This window comes from Uloborus diversus, chromosome 9 (assembly GCF_026930045.1).
Source record: "Uloborus diversus isolate 005 chromosome 9, Udiv.v.3.1, whole genome shotgun sequence".
NCBI lineage: Eukaryota > Metazoa > Arthropoda > Arachnida > Araneae > Uloboridae > Uloborus > Uloborus diversus.
In genome coordinates, this window is record NC_072739.1 from 76618382 (window position 1) to 76639007 (window position 20626).

General features: G+C 31.7%; 1 protein-coding gene across 1 annotated transcript in view; it reads left to right on the forward strand.

Moving 5' to 3' along the window:
• The window catches only part of LOC129229654 (collagen alpha-5(IV) chain-like), a 128793-nt gene that overhangs the window by 34551 nt on the left and 73616 nt on the right, over positions 1–20626 (forward strand). Inside the window, exons 2-7 of the mRNA XM_054864012.1 lie at positions 5530–5586; positions 8655–8789; positions 10133–10177; positions 11319–11381; positions 15751–15831; positions 20525–20602. Coding sequence (XP_054719987.1) covers positions 5530–5586; positions 8655–8789; positions 10133–10177; positions 11319–11381; positions 15751–15831; positions 20525–20602 — 459 coding nt within the window. The remainder of the gene's footprint in view (positions 1–5529; positions 5587–8654; positions 8790–10132; positions 10178–11318; positions 11382–15750; positions 15832–20524; positions 20603–20626) is intronic.

Sequence of the window (20626 nt, forward strand, 5' to 3'; positions counted from 1 at the left end):
GGATATCGTGCATGATTGTGAAGGGTTTGCTCCTGAAGAGTATTCACTGTGAAGCAGTTCAAAAGGCAGTAGCGTTGGCGAAGCACCTCAGTGGAGAAGGTGTCTCCGATATGAAGGAAGTGGACATAAGCGAGCTCATCGACTCCCATGACCAAACTCCGTCAGATACTGCCCTAGTAGAATTTTTTAAAACTGTAAGTGAGGAATAAAACGAAGATGAGGAGTTTGAAAGAGAGCAGCCAGAATTGGATTTTTAAATTTTTAACAAAATGAGATGTACGTAAGAGAAATGCAAAAAATGTCAGAGACGCAAGATTATTTACCTTCGCTAATCACCTTGCGTCTGCTAGAACTCCTTACGGCAGTTTATTTGTTTTAGAGAAGAAAAAACTAAGGCAACCAAAGATAACATCCTTTCAAATAAAGTTAACTGATCCACCGAAAAAAACCCGTAATGATACTAAAAATGCCGAAGATGAACCACCACTCTTTCTTCTTCTTCCTCTTCTTCTGACGAGTTTCTTGACGTGCATGTGCTGTCAGAGTACTGATAACAGTATGATCACATTGCATGAACTATCACCTTCTTCATTTTTAAAAACTATTATAATACTGTAATGTACATAACAAGTACCGTACTGTTTTTTTTTTTTCATGTCTCTCTCTGCTATTGATCATTGACTTCGTGCTTCATAACCATAATTTATGTTAAATAATAACTCTTTTTCTAAAATACAGTAAAAAGGCAGTTCTTTATAACAGATACAGTAATGTATGGTTAAGAAATGGTTTGAAACAAAACAGGGGGTATTTACAAATGTCTAACATAAGTGGGTATGCTTATAAAAAAAAATTCTGAACATACGTTGTTCCACAACGAGAAATTTAGACTTACGCGAGGGGTCTTGAAACGCATCCCTGGCGTAAGTCGGGAATCCGTAAAAGGAAATTTTTAATGAATTCTGTAATGGTAATCAAAATCGTAATCGGCGTATCATAATCAAGATGAATTACATATTTTATTACATTAATTGTTACTGTAACTGTAATTACTTTTTGACTTTGGATTATAATCATAATCGTAATCGATTACATTTACTCGTAATTGACTCCAAGCCTGACGTATAGTAATATTAATTTTAAGCATTTACATAATTTCAGCAAAAATTGAAGATTTTCCACATACAATGGTGGGTATGCATAGCAAAAAGTGACGGAAATGTGATTTGAAAGAAAAAATTAAACATCGTCAATGTTTAGTGTTGCAAAGAAAGTTAATGCAAAAATCAAATTGGAGCAGATTTTATGTGAAGGAATAAAATATTCTTAGGAAAACATTACCGAATTGGCGAACACTTACGCACAGTAAAGAAAGAAACACGTATTAAGGAATTAAAAATGTAAAATTTGCATAAAAATTTCAATATATAGTTGTTCCTTTTTCCATTACTACTCAATATTTCAATTTCTCTTATTTTTTGTTTATTTATTTTCTTAATTTGTTTTTATCTATTTTGTACTTATTCCTGTAACTTTTATTTTTTAATGACTTTAATTAGCTGTCAAACATTCAAAACACCTGCATAAACACGTGATACATTCATTTGCAACTTTAACTTAAAAAAGATACTTTAAGCTAGCATAAAGGTCGTTCTTTTTCTGTCCTGAACTTCGGATCAAAGGTCAAATTGAAGTGGTTCAAGTAATTCTATCCCATTCCTAACAAAAGTTAGTGGCCGTTATTGAATGGCGTAGCTTTAGTTTCTCGTCATTGAAGATCTCTGTAACTTTCTTCCGCCACTTTTTTTCCCCGTCATGGTTTAGAGAGAAGGTGGATCGACTAAGTGATGGAAAGTGCTTCAGACAAAGCAGAAAACTACAGTGCAGACGAAACCGGAGTTGTTTTACATTATGTCACATTGGATAACAGCGCAATTACCCAAGGCGCGTTGGAGTAAAAGAATCGCAGAAGCATTTGACGCGACAGCATTTCCCACGCGGAGTTTTATTTCGAATGGATTTCTTTAAAGAAACTTGTTTCATCTTCAAATATATTCAAAAAGAAGATTTTTTGATAATGGCGAATATGCGCGTAGAGGAGACCCAGTACTGTTGGTACACTTTTTACATTTTAATTTTTCTAAACTTTGTTACTAATATTTTGCGTACCTAAGTACAAGTTCATGTAAAACTTACGAATTTTCTTCTCGAATAATGATTTCAAAACCTTTGTTGACGCATTCAACTTACCCAACATGGGTCAATTTGATACACGAATAAATAAACTGTTGTGCTAAATAATAAGCAACGAAATGAAGTTTTCAAAGGCTGTTTTCAAAAGAGAATACTCATAAGACGTTTAGCGCATTAATCCAAGTTAGATGATTATCGTAAATCTAATTTTTACAGCTAATACAAGAATAAGTATGAGTATCTTTCCCTAATTAGGCGTATTCTATTATTTCCAGAGGAGTTCCCTTCTTTTAAGGTTTTTTTGGGGGGAGGGGTTATTTTTAAGCATTTCCAGTGAAAGGAAAACGCTTTAAAATTTGGAGGTTAAATTATTACAAGTATCAACTTAGCCCGAGCGAGAATGTCAACTTAACCCAAACAACGCCATTATGTTAACTCAAAAACGGTGAAAAAGCAGCTGCGAATATAAGCAACTTCTCTTAGGTAAAATTATGCCTCCTAGTCAAGGAACACAGAAGTAACTTCTGTGTGTGTAAGTACACTGTGCGATTGTAACAACTTAACCCTGTATCAATTGAATCCGGTCTCTCCTATATACACAATTTCATTTGCATTTTTGGAACCCTTCTGCCGCCAATGTCATTGCGAAATTTCCGTCATTGTAAGTCCGCCGCTCTAACTATGTGATATATATAAAGACAAAAGTGATTTGGATTTATTTAAAAATATTTTATTAAGATAAAATTTTCGAGTTTATAGATCGTTAAAACGGGTTTCAGAATTCGCTCTAATAATTTCCTTCTTCAATCAAATTCAATTTCAGTCGTACAGGAAATGCAGTAACATTTCGTGATTCATTTTAAAGTAATTTTCGGTAATATTTGTTGATTTTACTTTACCAAATGTACATTGAACTCACACATAATTAAGCTGATGGAGATATTTTTTAACTCCTTTTACACAGTAAGGAAAGTACTTTTATCGTACAAAATATTTCACTCGCCGGCTAAAATTTCCATTTTACTCATTCCAGAATAAAAGTTAATTGGTTTTTTTCGGCTCATTCGCACGTGCATTTCTACCTAAGAACGTACGGACACCCTAAATATATATTTCAAAAGTTTTAAGAGGTTTAAGATTCAATTTATTGTCATTTATAGCCCTTCGCAACAGCTACTGGGAGTCCAACAACCCGTACATTCATTTTAACTGAAAAATATGTTCCTCATATGATTTACAAACCGAAAACGAAATTCCATTTTTATGACCCATGAAACAGAACGAGTTCTTTATATAGAATGCATGGTATGGTGTATGTCTATCTTCGAAACTTCTGTGTTTATGTTTCGCTTCTTTGCAGTCCAGACGTTCCGGCCCACATGCTTCCTTTTTGCCTCGGCCCTCCTCATCTTGGGACTTATTTTACTTATTCCAGCCATATTGATAATGTTGATGACGTAAATGATTTTGACAAGTACTCATTTAGGCTGTATTTTCTGCTGTAAATATCTTTGGATGAGATGAATCATTGGTTGCGGATATCAGATCCGGAATATTTCAACATTTATGTTATATTTAGATTTGATTCATCAAGATATGGTTGTCGAAGTGTTCTTAGTAGAAAATGGATTGGCTGAATTAGTGGTTTAAGTCAAGGATTCTGAATCTTTTCCGGGTCTTGGCATCTTGGCACACACATACTCACACATATGTATGTCAGGTGAGACAAAAAAACATAATGAGCGTTTAAAATATCAATCAGAATTTATACCAACCTAAAAAAAAAACATTTATTCTAAAAGCAATTATATAATCTCGGGAATTTCTTGAATTTTGGACATAAAAATTAAGAGTGATTACATTGTGATGGCTCTTATTCTGTTTCCTTCCAAGAGAATACAGTAAAGGTCTCTAGAACTCTTTACCGTTGGTGAAAAATTGGTAAATGTAGCCAAACTTGGCGACATACGGTGACTTCAACGATGTGTGTCGCATCTAAATGAATCAAATTTTGATGATTGTTGACACTATTCCTCTAATTAAATGTTTTTTTACCCTTTAATATTATCAAGGTACACTATTTTCACTGTATTCTTATTTAAAAAGCAATATTTGCTTAATTTTTGTTTGTTTGTTTTTTTTTTTTTTTTGTTTTTTGTTTTTTTTTTTTGTTTAAGTATACACTAACTTTTAAACTGTCTTAACTTTGCTCTCCCCTTCCCCCCTTGAGATAAAATGGAGGCATCAAATTATGCTCTTTTAACTGAGATTAACTTGTGTTTAATCTGTATGGGTTCAATGTTTACGAGTTGTATAAAAAGTTTCATTAACATAAATTTAATAATACAATTTTAGGATCTTTTCCTTAAAAAGAAGCTTGATTTTATCTCTACTTTCCTCCACTCGTGTGCATACACGTATACACGCTTATATGCTCGTGTATACAAGTACATATTCTTGAGTAGACACGTCCATACATGAATCTAATGTATACATTAACATTCTCGTGTACAGGTGTATATTCGTGCATACATGCATATACTCGTGTATATTCCAGCAACAACTGTTAATAACCATAAGATGTGAGTATTTCGGCAATTAATAGTTGTTTTACAACCTTCTTTATCTATGACCGCTTAATCCCATGCTTGACCCCCAAAAATGTTGATTAATTTCTCAAATGAAAGTCCAAATCACGCCAAAAGATAAATTACGAGTATGCTCATATAGGTGTGGTGTATCTAATGGAAAGGGACATTCGGACATTCAAAAATTCCTATACTGCAGTATCGTCAACTTCGCCGAATTGCCAGACAAAGTTTGCTGAATAAAGACATTTTTGGAAGGTTGCAGCAACCTCCCGTCGGGGAGCTCCTGCGTACAATACATGGTGCAGGAGATATAAGTAAATTGAAATTGTATTGAGCTTTTTGAATAATCTTGTATTTGAGAAATATCCTAATCAAATTTTAGATTTCAAATTTCACCGAGAAATATCGACATCCACTATACACTAATAGTAAATGTTGAATATATTCGAGATTTGCACTCCTCCTTCATCACAGCGTATCTATGCTTGTCGCAATGCACCGATGATAGTCAGAATGACCAGAAGTATTCTGTATTTTACCGATGTATTGTTATGTGCTGTCATTCACCGATGAAAGTCGACATTCTTCAACTTCGGTCTTTCACGGTAATCTATCGATAACAAGCAAGAAATATTTTGTAGTTCGATCGAATGTCTGTTAAGTTTTTGTGTGTAGGTCTACTAACTTTTAACTATATTGAAATAATTGGTTCCAGAATTAATTTCACCATGCCTTTGTGTTTCAGGCTTGTAAAGGGTGTGTAGTTCAACCATGCATCTGTGTAGGAGAAAAAGGACCTCCAGTAAGTAGCATTTCATTTGTTTAAAATCCTATTTTTCAAATTTCTCCTTGTGTAATGTTTATTTATTGAAACTTTAGTGAAAAGTGGAAAATTTTTCTTTTTGAAAAGAGAGAAAACAGTTTTGCAGAATCGTTTTCAATTAGTTATTAAAATGGAACTAACATTGAAATTTTACTTTAGACGCATCAAGTCGAATTCAAACGAAAGTTGAGTTATCTTTATGACGTGCATGTTTCAGAATATAATTTCATGGTTTTCTTTTTTTCCCATATTGTAAAAATGACGTAATGTAATATGTGAGTGGAATCAACTTTTCAATACTTTTCTTTAAATATTCTTCAAATTCGACAGTCAGCACAAATTCTGCATACTGTCCATGATAATATAACTGTAACAAAAGGTTCTCGTAATTGTACTATTGAGGTGGATATGTACAGTTTCAGTATAATAAGAGTTTCGTAACAACATCAATAAGAACCAATAAAATAGATTTTACTTTCTTAAGAAACTCAATTGCAAGCTTCAACAACTGCACAACTGCAATAAATTGCTTTTTTGGTATGCACTTGCAAGACATATCATTCACAGATAGTTGCAAGGAATGTATTCAAAAATATTTTTTACCACAAATGTTATTTATGACACAATTCATATCCTCTTCAAATCATGCGTGATAAAAAAAATAATAAATCTACATATTTTTCAGTTATAGAAGAATATTAAAAATACATTTTAGACACAAAAATATCTTATCTTAAGTTAAATTAGAAACACATTCTTCTGGTAACATTTTTACGAAAATTACAGCTAAAAAATGCACATTTTACGTATTATCAATCAAAAATAAAACAAAATAACCATGGACTTCCTTCTTTGCAGCGATAGAACTCATTTTTAGTTTTAATTCAGATATCCGCATTATTGAATAACACCTCTGCTTCTTACTGAAAAAATCCCCTTTTATCAACTCAGGTTTTCTACCGTAAAAATTGCTTGTCATGCTTTATTTATTTTTTATTAAAACAAAATGAAGCAAAATAAATCTTCATGCTTTTATCAATAATTATGTAAATATTTTGAAAGGTTAAATGATTTATGGGCCAGACACAATTTATTGAAGATGAAAAAGCATATAGGGGAGAGCGGGACACAGTGGGACAGTTTTCTTTTGATTTGTTGTAATTTCTTTGATTCTAGTTTTAAATAAATTTTTATTGAAGATCATGATTGAAGAACTTTTTAACTATCACTGTGATTTTCTTTCATGATTTATCCTCACTCGTTTCTATTTGAAAAAAAAACTTAGAAAGACTGTCAAAGTGTCCCACTTTGCCCCATGTGGGGACACAGTGGGACAAGGTTTGAGGTACAGTGGGACATCAAAAAATGCACAATTAGAATCCGCTATTTTCTGACAATATTTATTATTACTAAATTCAGATTGAAATGACATACAAAGATTGAAATGACAATACACAGAAAAAATTAAAGCAGTTTTTAAGCTACGGGATCTTTAAAAAAAAGTTAAAGCTGTAATTATAAACCGCATTTGAAATTTGAAATAGTTTTTCAAAATAATGTTTGCGGCAATGAAAATACCGAAAGAACATGAAACAAAATATTAAAGGAAAATAAAATTGGAAGGGTAGTATAATTCTTTATATAATTATATTCTTTTTTACAGTTTTTAAATTTTCTTATGGCTCAATTAAAAATAACAATTTTATTACTTGTTCGAACACAAAAAATGAATAAAGATTACAATTTATGTGGAACACTTAACAATATCAATAAAATAGTACCAGCAAAATATAGGCTGTTTAGAATCATTTTTTAAAAGAATGTTTAAATGTCATTAAAGCTATTTTTAGTATGATACCTCACTAAAACTAATGACCACAATTTATTTAATGTCAAATCTAGATGTTAAAAAATGCATTTTCTTTAAACATTTTTATTTTACAGTGAATCATGTTGATGAGGAAGCAGTGGAATGCTGTCCCACTGTACCCCATTGATATATCTCATTGTACCCCCAAAGCAGTATTTTTAAGACAAGACTCAAAAACTGAACAAATTTTATTTCTAGAAGAAAAATATATGACGCAATATAATTTAGAAACTTGTAGCTTTAAGTTAATTCATTGATATTCAACATTGAACGAAAATTTGCAACTGAAATTAAAAAATTAAAACTTACCTGAGCTACACGGCACTGATAGTAGAAATAAAGATGGCTGCAACTTCTTTCAAAAATGAATGTCGAAGTGGCCAGTTTCCACAATGTTGTGATACAAGTTAACTAAATTGTATATTTTTTCCAGATTTGTAAGAATTTGCATTGTAGGAAAATATCATTTTTCCCACTATGCTTCGTGTTCCACTGTATCCCGATCTCTCCAATGCATACAGATTAGGCTCAGTGAATAACAGAAAAGGAAATTTCTGTAAAAGTTTTGAGGGGCATTAAGATCCAGACCCGACCACACAGGAAAGAAAAAATGCACTTGATTACTTACCGGTGTGGACAAATTAAGTACACCAAATTTTATCAAAATGAAAGAAAAACCGAATTTTTTTGGGGGGGGGGATTTAAAATGGATTGACCCATGTGCTAAATTTTATACAAATGCAAAGGAGAGAGAGTTATAGAGATTTCGATAAGCTAGGAAATTTTTTTAGAAGGTGCAGATATTTCAGAAAATTTATTTTAAAAAACGTTGATGCAGGTGCAGATATGTAAAAAAAAATAGGATAATTGCAGCCTTGTAGCACTTATACTGCTATTTAGCTCGCAGACTTCGTTTATGTGACTAAACTGTTAAGCGCAGTTGTGTTAAATTTTTGATCTTTTTGCTTTCAGGATAGTTTTAACTGTTAAATGCCAACAATATTTATTCATTCGGTAATTTAATGTAATATTTGAAGCAAAAGAATATTAGCATTTTTATCTAACATTATAGTAAACAACTAACCTAATATTATAAATCTAAATTTTATATTACTCACACTTTTAATTTACAGAATAGCTTTATTTTTCTTTACTTATTTTTCATCTCTTAATACAGGGTCCTATAGGAATCACGGGTCTGCAAGGTCCACCAGGAACACCTGGACTTATGGGACCAGAAGGCCGGCCTGGAGTCAAAGGACTAAGAGGAGACCTAGGTTATCCTGGAGCTGACGGACCTAGAGGACTACGAGTGAGATTAACATATTAGAATTCCAGGGCTTTTTTCCAAAAATATTTTAGTTTCCATTTGCATGTTATTGTCCTCCTATTTGGTGTTAATTAGTACTATCTTCATTACAAAATTTCATTCCAGTCGTAATTGATATCATGTTGACAGTTAGTTGACTCACATTTTACAGCAAGTGACGTTTTTCCATCGCCCAAGCCTCAGGCTTGAAAGTTTGAGGAAAAGGCACTCACCCCGAAGGCACCATTCATCAGTCTAATTTACAGAAAATTCCAACTTTCCTTAATATCTCGCACCCCGACAGGGAAAGTGACGCAAATCAAAATTTGAAGAAAACGTACTAGCTACTGATTTAAAATCTAAATTTTATGATTTTTCTTGCCACAAAACTCGGACTGAGTTAGATTACATACCTGGTGCGTAGTGGCGTAAAAACGATGTTACCAATACTGAAACATCATAAAATTTTCGTAATTTAGAAGAAAACTTTTCAAACTTTAAGCCTACATTATTAATTTATATACGAAAAACTAAACAGTAAACATCACATCATAATATTTTTCGCGCATTGTAATACTTAAGAGAAAATCACTAAACTGTGCTACTTACGTAAAAACTTTATTAACCCCTTCAGTCAGAATTATGAAATACTTAGCAAAAATGTTTTTAGTTAGTTGTCAGTGTACTATGGTCAAGAGTATCTTATAGGCAAAATTTCAAGTTTTTAGGTGAAAAATAAAAGCGTTATGATGCGTTCAATATTCCGGACATACATTTTTGAAATAAATATTTCAGATGTAAAGAGTCTACTACAAAACAAAATTAAGCAATTTGATCAATTATTAAATGATTAGCAGCTGTTTAAAGATTATGTCCAATATTCCGGACACCGCAGCTCTGAAGGGGTGAGTTGTAATAAAATCTTAATAAATTAATTGTCACAATAGAAATATTATTGTTACTTTTATTATTGTTTTAATTTCAAATCAATATGATGAATTAAAAAGGATTTTGGTTACGTACTATGAACGTACTATACGATGCTCAACCTGCGACACATGGGCTGTACGCGACCCGCTATTTTCTTTCGATCTGGTCAAAAAAAGTTAACATTAGCTTGGAATTGCCCATAATATAAATAACATCATCATTTAAAAAAATAGGTTATAATCATAACTTAAAATAAGCTTTTATTATAATTAGAATTAGAATTATTATTTTAATACATAATATAAAATATTTAAATCAGAAAGAGTTCAACATCAGTTAAGGTGATGCAAAATGTTCAAGAAAATTAGTTGAAAAATATTTTTTTTAAAAATTAGAATTCTTCTTTCTTTTTCTAGGGACAAGATGGGATGCCTGGGTTTGAAGGTGCACCTGGTCTTCCGGTACGTTTCCAACTAATTTTAAAACCTTATATTCTTTGTAGATACTAAAGCTCAATCTAGTCTCATTTTTTAAAATTATTTATTAAATATGTATTGCATAAAGGCATGACTAAAAGAAAACATAGAAAGTGGTAAATATCATACTGATGCTTCCACAAGATTCCGAAATTTTCTTAACGGTAAAAATAGATTCTTACGTTCTTTGCAGAAGTTCAATCTTCAGTGACAGTGTAGACGTTCTCGATAGACTTTTTCCTGTATACCTTATTTGTTGTTAATTCTTAAATTATTTCCAAAGCGAAACTACTTACATGTTTTTATATACCTTATCTACTTTTTTCCGACAATGTTGATATTATTTTTGATCATTTTACACATTTTTTACACATCATATAGAGATTTTCGGAAGATAAATTTCATCCAAGCTTTACATAGACAATGGAGATATTATCTTTAGACTTTATGCTTATTTTCTTTGCATTAGTCATTGATCCCACTATAGACATACTTAATACAAAATTTCATCATACAGTAATTTTACTGTATGATGACTATTGACTACCTACTGTATGATGTATACCTATTTGTTATAGGTATAGTAGTTATAAGTACTCACATTAGGTATATTCGTAACAAATAACATCTATATACATAAATGGCTACTTCTGTATGTAAGTATGTCCGGGGTAAACTTCAAAACTACTGAACCGATTTTAACCATTTTTTCACCAAAGACAGCTACATTATCAGGAAGCAACATAGGCTATAATTTACTTCAAAAAAAAAAAAACTTATTTTAAACAAGTTATGATGGAAAACAGTAAATTTCATGTAACTTCCACATTAAATTATTTAATATAAAACCCATTGTTACAAAAATTCGTTGCCTTAAAATAGCAATATTAATAGTAATCATAATGAAAATTTTGAATCAAAGCTTCTCCTGAGCAAAGATGAATTTAAAGTCATTTATATATTTGGAAACTCTACTTAAATTAGTTTTTCATTAGGTCATCATATTTAATTAGATAGATCATAAAATATTGTGTTGCTTAATAAGTTTTAAAAATACATGTATTTTGTGTCAATTAAGCATTGTGTTCATTTAAGTTTTAACTAAAGCTATATAAATCAATTACAGGGTGCTCCAGGAGGAGATGGACCCATAGGAGAACCTGGTTACCCAGGATGCAATGGAACTGATGTAAGCAATTTGAATGCAATTGTTATTTGTGATGTCCCTATTTTAAATCTAATGCATAAAGTAAAATTTATCAATAATCCATAGTATACTTAAAATACTTAAAATACACCACCAGCTCAATTATTCCATCCGAGGACTGCAGTTTCGTGCTTTTTAGCACTAATCAGCCCGGAATAGGAATCACATGAGCCAGTGGCGAAAAACCTCTTAAGGGAGCCAAGAGAGCCAAACAACTTAGGGCGGTAACTTAGTACAAAATCCATAGTATAATTTTATTTTATTTATTTACTCGCTGTATTGCCCAGCTTTGCTCGGTCTACCTCGAAAACAAAAGTTGTGTCAAGTGACGCGTGTTCAACAATCAGGCTTCAATTAAAGAAAAAAAAAATACTGTAAAATTTTCCGTCAAAATAATCGTTCTTAAACAAAGAAAACGGCAAATCAGAAATTCCCAAGTAAATTAAACTTAACCCTCCATAAATGCAACTAAAATCCTTGATTATTTTCTGCTGGCAGAACAAAAAAAAAAAAAATAAATAAATAAATAAATCGCCAAGTAATAAATAAAAGTGAAATTTTTTTCCTCAAAACAAAAAAAAAAAATTATTTAGTAACAGTCGAGAAAAAAAAGTGACAATCTTCTGAATGGTTTTATTCACGCTATTTTAAAATGAGATCGCGCAAACAATAATTTTCCGACCTGAAACTCCGTTCCATTAGACTTAAAAATGCCTTTAATTTTTTCCCGGTGATTTTAGAGCCTTATTTTTTATTTTTTTTATTTGAAGGAATTAAATCAATTTCAGGGGTATTTTTTGCGGACTTTTGAATGGCGCTAAATTTGAACTGATCGGATATTTATTTCGTGTAGAAAGAGCCATTTAATGCCATTTTCGGGCCCTAAAATTAAATTCGAACCGTTAGGGGTTTTTTTTCGGCGTTCGAAAAAACCCCTACGTTCCTTCTTGGGTGCCCAAGTACCTCCCTGCCAAATTTGGTCGAGATCCGACATAAACTGTGGGTTTGTATGGAGAACATACCCACATGTAAATATATATATATATTCTTTGTTTTATTTATACAGATTCAATTTAATTTTATTTTATTTTATTTCATGGTTTAAAGACGTTAATTCAAAAAATACAGCCAAAACGAGAAAGTTACTCAAAATATTCCGTTTTATACTCAAAGTTTTCGTTTTTCTTTTTTTTGTGATTATAAAAAAAAACTTTGAAGATTTTTCCCCCCATTAAATTAATTACTTAACTGCAGGTTATTTGCTGAAAAGAATCAGTAACAGTTCTGATTGAGAGTTTTTTCTTTTCTTTTCTTTTTTTTTTATTACAGTGAAACCTGTGTAAGTTGACCACTTGCGGTGCACTACTTTAGTGGTCAACTTAAGCAGGTGGTCAACTTATAAAGGTTGAATTATATGATATAGATCGAATTCTGTGCCTGAAAATAGCGGTCAACTTAGACAGGTGGTCAACTTACAAGGGTGGTCAACTTTACAGGTTGCTGTTAGTTCGTTTCATTCGTTCCAGTATACTTACTTATTTAGTTATTTATTTCAATTCTTACTTCCTAATTTATTTACTCGAGATCGGTTACAAAAAAATTTCAAGAAAATTCGACTATAATAAACGAAATTTACCATTTTAAGGAACATGTTTCCTTTGTCGATGAGGAAAGTTATGTTAAACAAGAGAGAATATCTAATTTTTTGTTCGCAACTACTATAGGCCAACTTAACTATGTTTTGAAAAAAATTAGAAAATTTGATGAACACTAGCTGCGATGAGGTAATGAATCATAGTACATCTTCTTTAAAATGATCTGTATAGGGCACTATTTCTACACAACTTACACTAAAAATAGAGAAGCATAAAAGTATAAACCACATCATGACTCAAAAAATTGTTAAAAAGTGTGCAGGTTAGATTTTTATCTTTTAGAGCTTCAACGTTTTCTCTTTTGAAAAAAAATCTACCCTCAAAACCATTTTCCTTCAATAAAGATTTTTTTTAATGTTGGCAATCACATTTTTTACGCTCCCAAACACCAAATATTTTTCCGCAATCTTACCTGCTCATCACCTTTTCTCAGAAACTAAAAATCGTCCTTGCTTTCTATTTGTGATTTACTTTTAGGAATTAAAGCTTGCTCTTTGACTACTTGACTAAACTTGCACGCATTTTGAGACATTTTACTTCACAATCGTTTTATCCATTACTTAAATTACTATCCATTTTTAGAAAATAGGTTTACTTCAAAATCTTTGTCGATAACAAATTTGCTATAGGTTAGAAACTTAATTCATTCCGTATCCTATGTTTAATGCATTTTGTCTTTAGCTTTCACTGCAAATTCCCAGTACACATTGAAAACACATTTGGAGCACTTAAATTCAAAAAAAGTATTCTAGGTGCCTGAATGTGCACTAAAATGTGTTCCGAATGTGCTCAATTAAAAAGAAAGTGCAGTGTAATGTGCTCCAAACCTGTACGGAATGTATCAGGATTGTTGTTAAATTTAGAGTTAGAAACACATTTGAGAACAGATTAGGGGAACAGTTGAGAACAGACAAGGAACACAACTGTACCTCAGAGCCAGACTGACGTAAGTCACATAATCGTTACTTTACAGGAGAGAGGGAAAATGATTGTCTGGCGCACGAGAAAGATGGGACGCGCGCTCTTTTAACACTGGTAAATAATTACAAAGGATTTTTTTTCATAATTACGTTCACATGGATAGATGCGGAATAAGGTACTACATACACCAATAAACAAAACTTCTGTTTACACTAATAAGCAGAAAATCGCAATTTTTGGACTTACGTCTGTCTGGGTCTCAGGTACAGATATTTGGGCACGCATGTGAAATCATTGCTTTCTTTCGGAAAGTATAATTTCGGCAGCTTTCTTTAACTACCAGTCAATATAATCTTGCAATATGATAATACCAGAAATTTTGTCACAAATGCCGTCAAAAAGGTCTTCCCTAGTCGAAGACTGTCTACCGCCAAACCTGGACTGATAATTGCCCAGAGATATATATTTCTGTAAAGTTATCCTCCAGAACTACTGGTATGATCAAAGGAGTGCTCCATAAGTGCTGTAGAAAGTGTCAAAAAAAGTGAGCTACAAAGTGTTCTAAAAGAAGGAACAGGTGTCAGTGTTCAAAAAATGCTTTAAAAAGCGTTAAAAAGTACTGAATCAAATAAGTGTTCTCAGAAGTGTTTTGAAAACTGTTTCAAAATGTTTGCTTCAAAGCGCTATAAAAAAGAGGACAACCGTCCGGGTTTAAAACGTGTTCAAAAAGGGGCTGTTGTTGCCAAAACCTATTTATTCATTTCGTTTTCTTTTCCTTCAAGTTATAAACGTCATGAGAAAAAATGTTTGCATTTGAAACAGATGGTAGATAATTCTCTGAACTTTTGTATTGACAAACATTAAGATCTAGAAAAAAAATTATTCGTAGCAATAAGCACATTAAAGCTTTCCTTCCCATGTTTGCCAGAAAACATTTCCAATCTGTTCTTGCGATCAAACTAAATTCTATGACTTATTGATCTCAATTTCCCTTTTTGCTTTCAACCGGGCCTCTGGAAAGCAATAATGCTTCTTTTAAGATTTAGTGACATGAATAACGTTTTAGGAAAAAAGTAAATAGATAAATCCGAGCCGAAACGATTTTTTTTCAAACAGATATTCAAGGATCCTTTTCATAAGAATTATATACAATTGCTATATCAGAAACAAATTAACTAAATGTTAGAATATCAGCTGAAATATTTTCTTCTTAAACTAATAGTTTTTGTCTAAGTATTTTTCCCGCAAAAGTATTGGATTTCTTGAGAAAAAAAATGGACTTTTTTTAAATAAACTATTATCTGTCAATAAGCAAAAAAAGTACTATTACTGGTTTTATTCTAACTCATTAAGGGATTCCGTTCTTTTGCCAACTATCGGTTTGCTAAAAAGTAAAATTATATACATTTTTATAACCTAAGAGCGGATTTAAATAATCACACCTTAGTGTTTTACGCATCTCAGAAATAATTGTTAAATGATGCAGTAAAAAGTATTATTGGTTTTCTTCTTTTTACTCACTAATAGATCCCATTCTTTTGTTCCACTTCTTTCTCCACCTTTTATTTTGTACAAAAATAAAATTATTTGCATTTTTATAACCAGAAAAATCGATTTAAATAATCACACATTAATATTTCATGTAACTCAGAAATAAATGTTAAATGATGCAGTAAAAAGGAATTTTTTGCTTTTTAACAGTGTTCTTTTCTTCCAAAAAATTATTTTTAACTATCGTTTTTAAAAACAGGTGTTACATTTCATTTTTTACTTAGGGTAGACCAGGACCTCCAGGAATACCAGGTAGACAAGGACTTCCTGGTCGCGACGGCATTCCAGGACGAATTGGAGAAAAGGTGACATTTTAGAGTTTTCTGTTTGATATTAAAATATAAAAAATTTTACTATTTGCAACAATTACAGTAATAGGAAAAAATACTTGCTTTAATAACATTATTAAATAATTATTCACTTATATTTCTATTTTAATAAAATTAAGAAAATAATTTAACGATTCTATATTTATTTTATATGAAACATGTAATATAAGCAAGAATTTAATTTTTAGTATTAATCAATTTCATTGAAATCGGCAGTTGAAATTTCTAAGAAATGCAATTCTTAAATTTATTAAAAACAGGTTGTTTCCTGCTTTAAAAAAAATAGGGAATGTGCAGATATACTTCATTCAGAAATTTGTTAAGAACTGACTATCGCGAAAAGGCTATGAATATTCTGAATAATAAATGACAAAAAAATTATCTCTTTCCAATAATTATACCAAGCTGAGTGCGCCAATAAGGCCATTTTGATCAACAAGCACCCCCTCCCCTTTATGTAGGATAGCAAAAATCCGCTAGATCGTGATTTTATCGTCATTAGCAAGTCTAAATGATGGTAAGGCGCTATCACCAAGCAGTTTGTTATTACAAGGCATCAGTGAAGCAAAAGTCAAAACGGAAGAGTGTTTTCGAAACTAGCTGATCTTATTTTCCAGTAAGTTTTGTTTCTTCATTAGTTCACTGTATAAAACAGGAGGATTAAAACCTTCGTTGTGTACTTAATCAAGTAAAATTCTGATTTACGTAAATGTAAAGAGGTTCGGCTATATAATTTTCAAATACTAAAGAACTAGATCTTCAAAACTTCTTAATTTTCGGATTTTTAGCAGACTAATCAATTACGAACGCAAAGCAACTGATTAGTCTATTACTATGCAAAGGGGTTGTTTCTTTCAGTCAAAAGTAGTACTTTTTGTCACTGAAATTGATGGAATAAGCAAAAAAAAAAAAACATGGACCCAGAAAATACTTTCATTTTCCCAACAGTTATTTTAAATAAGGCGTCGTCTTGATGACGTCACAAATGATGCATTTTGGCGCATCTTTCTACCACGGTTCCACGTTATGGTAATCAAGATGCGAATTAAAATTGTACTCTACGCTTGCTATCAACCATATCGTTGCCAATACACGTGAGTAAAGATGCGAATTAAAAATTTTGCTCTGTGAATGGCAACACAAAATGGCATTTCATCATTTGTGATGTCATCAGACAGAAGCATAAACACTGAAAGCGCACCGATTAAAGTAATTTTTTAAAAATATTAAACTTAAACAAATTATTTAAAAAATAGTCAGATCCTATGCTTTTAAGCATGCTCTTTCAACAAAAAAAAATACTTTTAAAATTTTGGAAACGATCCCATTGCTAGCAATCGGATACTATAGTTGTACATCTGAGAAAGAGTTTTTCTTTGTTAAAATTATAAACATTAACATTCAGATTGGGGCCCGGGAGTATAGGGGAATAGGCGCTTGGAATTATAGTATGGGACCCTAAATATCAGGAATGCTCGGGACCGCGATCTCTCCGGATTTTAGATTCTGACTCAAAAGATAGTGAAAACTCCTGTCGTGCGGCATTTGTCACGTTTTTCCTAGTTTCGCTAATGTTGCGATAAATTTATTTTATTTTTTATCTATCTGAATGAATGTCTACTTCATAATGCTAAAACAAAAGTGGGAGATATTTTGCAGCGGCGTATAGTCCGCGGACGTTGCTTTTTATTATTATGCAATGTACCGATCGATACAATAAATAAGTCATATTTTTACTAAGAGCAATTTCGTACTTTTTGTTATAGGTTTTGTATTGAATACTTATAAAAAAAAAAAGAAAGAAGTACTTTTAACTAAAAGTGTACGTTAAAAGATTGCTGCACAATTACAGCAAAACGCTTATTTACGCATAACACATGGCAGCGAGAAAACGTTTAAAAAAAATAAAGTCTGAACTGAAAGTACTGTTTTTTCAACAATGGGGTCGTTTCCAAAATTTTAAAAGTATTTTTTTCTGAAGGAGCATGCTTAAAAATATAGGATCTGATTATTTTTTGATAAATTTGTTTACATTTAATATTTTAAAAAAATTACTTAAATCGGAGTGCTTTCATTGTTTACGGCTTCTGCCGATGACATCACAAATCATGAAATGCCATTCAGTGTTGCATTCACAGTGCAAAATATTTAATTCGCATCTTTACTCACGTGTATTGGCAACGATATGGTTGATAGCAAGCGTAGAGCGCAATATTTAATTCGCTGCTTGATTATCATAACGTGGAAACGTAGTAGAAAAATGCAGCAAAATGCATCATTTGTGACGTCATCAAGACCACGGCTTGTTTGAAAAATCGGACATTTTAAAAAATTAAAAAAAAAAATCTGTTGGGAAAATGAAAGTATTTTCTGGGTCCATGTTATTATTATTTTATTTATTTATTTATTTATTTATTTATTTATTTTTTGCTCATTCTATCCATTTTAATGACTAAAAGTAGTACTTTTGACTGAAGGAAACCACCCCATTGTCGAATGTTAACGATTTTGGACTTTCAAAACTGAAAAAAAAAGTGAACAAAAAAAATCCGATTTGTTTTTGTTTTTTTTTTAATATTTAAGGGAAAACGTTCCGATTTTCAGGTCTTCCTGATTTTGAGATGAAATTGGGGTCTCATGCTGTACTTTCTTAGAGCCAAGTGCGCCCCGAAATTCAATTTTTGGAAGGGCGGAAATTCTCAAATTGCTGAAATTAACTCCTAATTTCACCGAATGATGATAATTTGCCGGATAGAACTCCAAGTTTTGCCAAATAATGACAATTTTACCGAATCGTCCGACAAAATTTTCAGAATGAGAAAATTCTTAGAAGGTTGGAGTGCCCTACCGTGACCTCCCATCGGGGTACCCCTCCTTAGAGTCTTAGGAAGTGATGCAACGAAATAAATGCATTGAACGAAATAGAATGGCCACATGACAGTTATAGAGACTGACTACTTTTCAGTTAGTCTGATGTTTAGATTACTTTCCTTTTCTTTGCTAAAAAAGGCATTTATTTTATGATTTTTTTGAAAACCTTGCAATATTTTATCTAATTCTATGCCACAATAATTTCTTCTCAAAATTCAGTCCATAAAAAAAAAGAAAGAAAGAATGTCGGATAAGGCTCGCAAAAAGTGTTGTCATTCAAGTTCTTCTAAAGCTGAAGAATAATTCATTCCATTTCTACGTGCTCGATCATCGTTGCTCAACAAATTAAGTAACACGTACGCGACACATACATTATGTTATTCTTCCAAACTGTTACTTGATTTATTTTCGGAGACAAAAAGTGAATATTGACCACCGTTAGATTTTCAAAATTTTACTATTCATGAGCCTTGTGATTAAGAAAAACCAAGGTTTTCACACAAAAAAAGTGAACAGTAAAAAGGTTTTCTTTTCTTTTTTTTTTTTTTTTTGCACACGTATCAAGAAAGGCTGCTATAGACAATGAATTCGCGTGCGTTGGAATGTGATTTGAATTACTTGAAAGGAATATAACGCTACTTTTTCGCGAGTAACATATCTCAGAGCTAACGCGAACACCTCGCCACCCAACGCAAAAGTTGTGCACGAATACCCACTTCGTATTTTCCATTTATTTTTTTCATTCTAAATTCTCTCACAGTGATAGTTAATTATAATAGCAGGGCTGTTACTGGTGACTAAAAAAAACTAAAACTACTATTTTGAAGATAAGACGGCTATGGCGACTATTTTAGCCCAAATATGGACAAAAACGACTATTTTGCAATCATTTTTTTAAAACGGCGACTATTTTAGTGAAGAAACGAGAAATGTATACAAAAACTCTTTTTTTTTTCTTTTTATTCCCCTTTGGAGAGAAAATTGCTGAAAAAAATTAATTTTCCTCCTACTTTCCAGGGAAAAAATCGGGAAAGTTTTGCCGCGGTTTTTTTTTTTTTTTGAAATAAGCGTCTAAAAAAAGAAAAACTGAAATGCAATAAACATATCCACGATTACAGAAATATACAATGTTCATACTTTTATACGAAAAGTTGCGTTTTTGCAATCGTGATTTTCGTAAAGGGATAGTTTTTGAAGAAAAAGGTTTTTTTCCCCTAAGGGTTGCTTAGGGTAAGTCACCACTGTAATCGATTTTATGGACAGTACTATTTAGGAAGATTTAATTTAAGGGTAAGCAACCAAGTAAAACACAAAATATGCTTTGTACTACATACTATATACTATTTACGCCGTTTTTTTTTTTTTTTTGTTTATAACTTGAAATTTTATTGACGGCTAAGCTGCCAAAAAGGCAATTACTAACAAACAGAATATTATAGCAAATATTCAAAATATTCAACGAATTTAAAAAAAAGTCAAAATAATCAAATGATAAAAGTAGTATTATGAACGAAAGTTTAAGATTATCAAGTAAATAAGTACCATTAGTAAGTGTTCAAGATTTTCAAATAATGAAAAATATGAATGTATTTTATTATCAAATAATCAAATACTAGATTTCAAGAGAATCAAATACGAAAATTTTCTTTAAGAAACTTAAACTAATGGAAATATCATAAAATAAATCGTCGCTTCATAGCAACAGTAGGATATCTTACTGTTATTTGATGTCTTACTGTTGCTCTGAGGTGACGAAGCAGTCTAAACTAATTACTTATTTGAGTGCTTGTTTTTTAAGGGGGATCCAGGAGAAGGAGGCGTGAACTCTCTAGGAATTAGAGGAGATCCAGGAGAACCAGGGCGACCAGGATATCCGGTAAAACGTGCAAATTGAATTTTT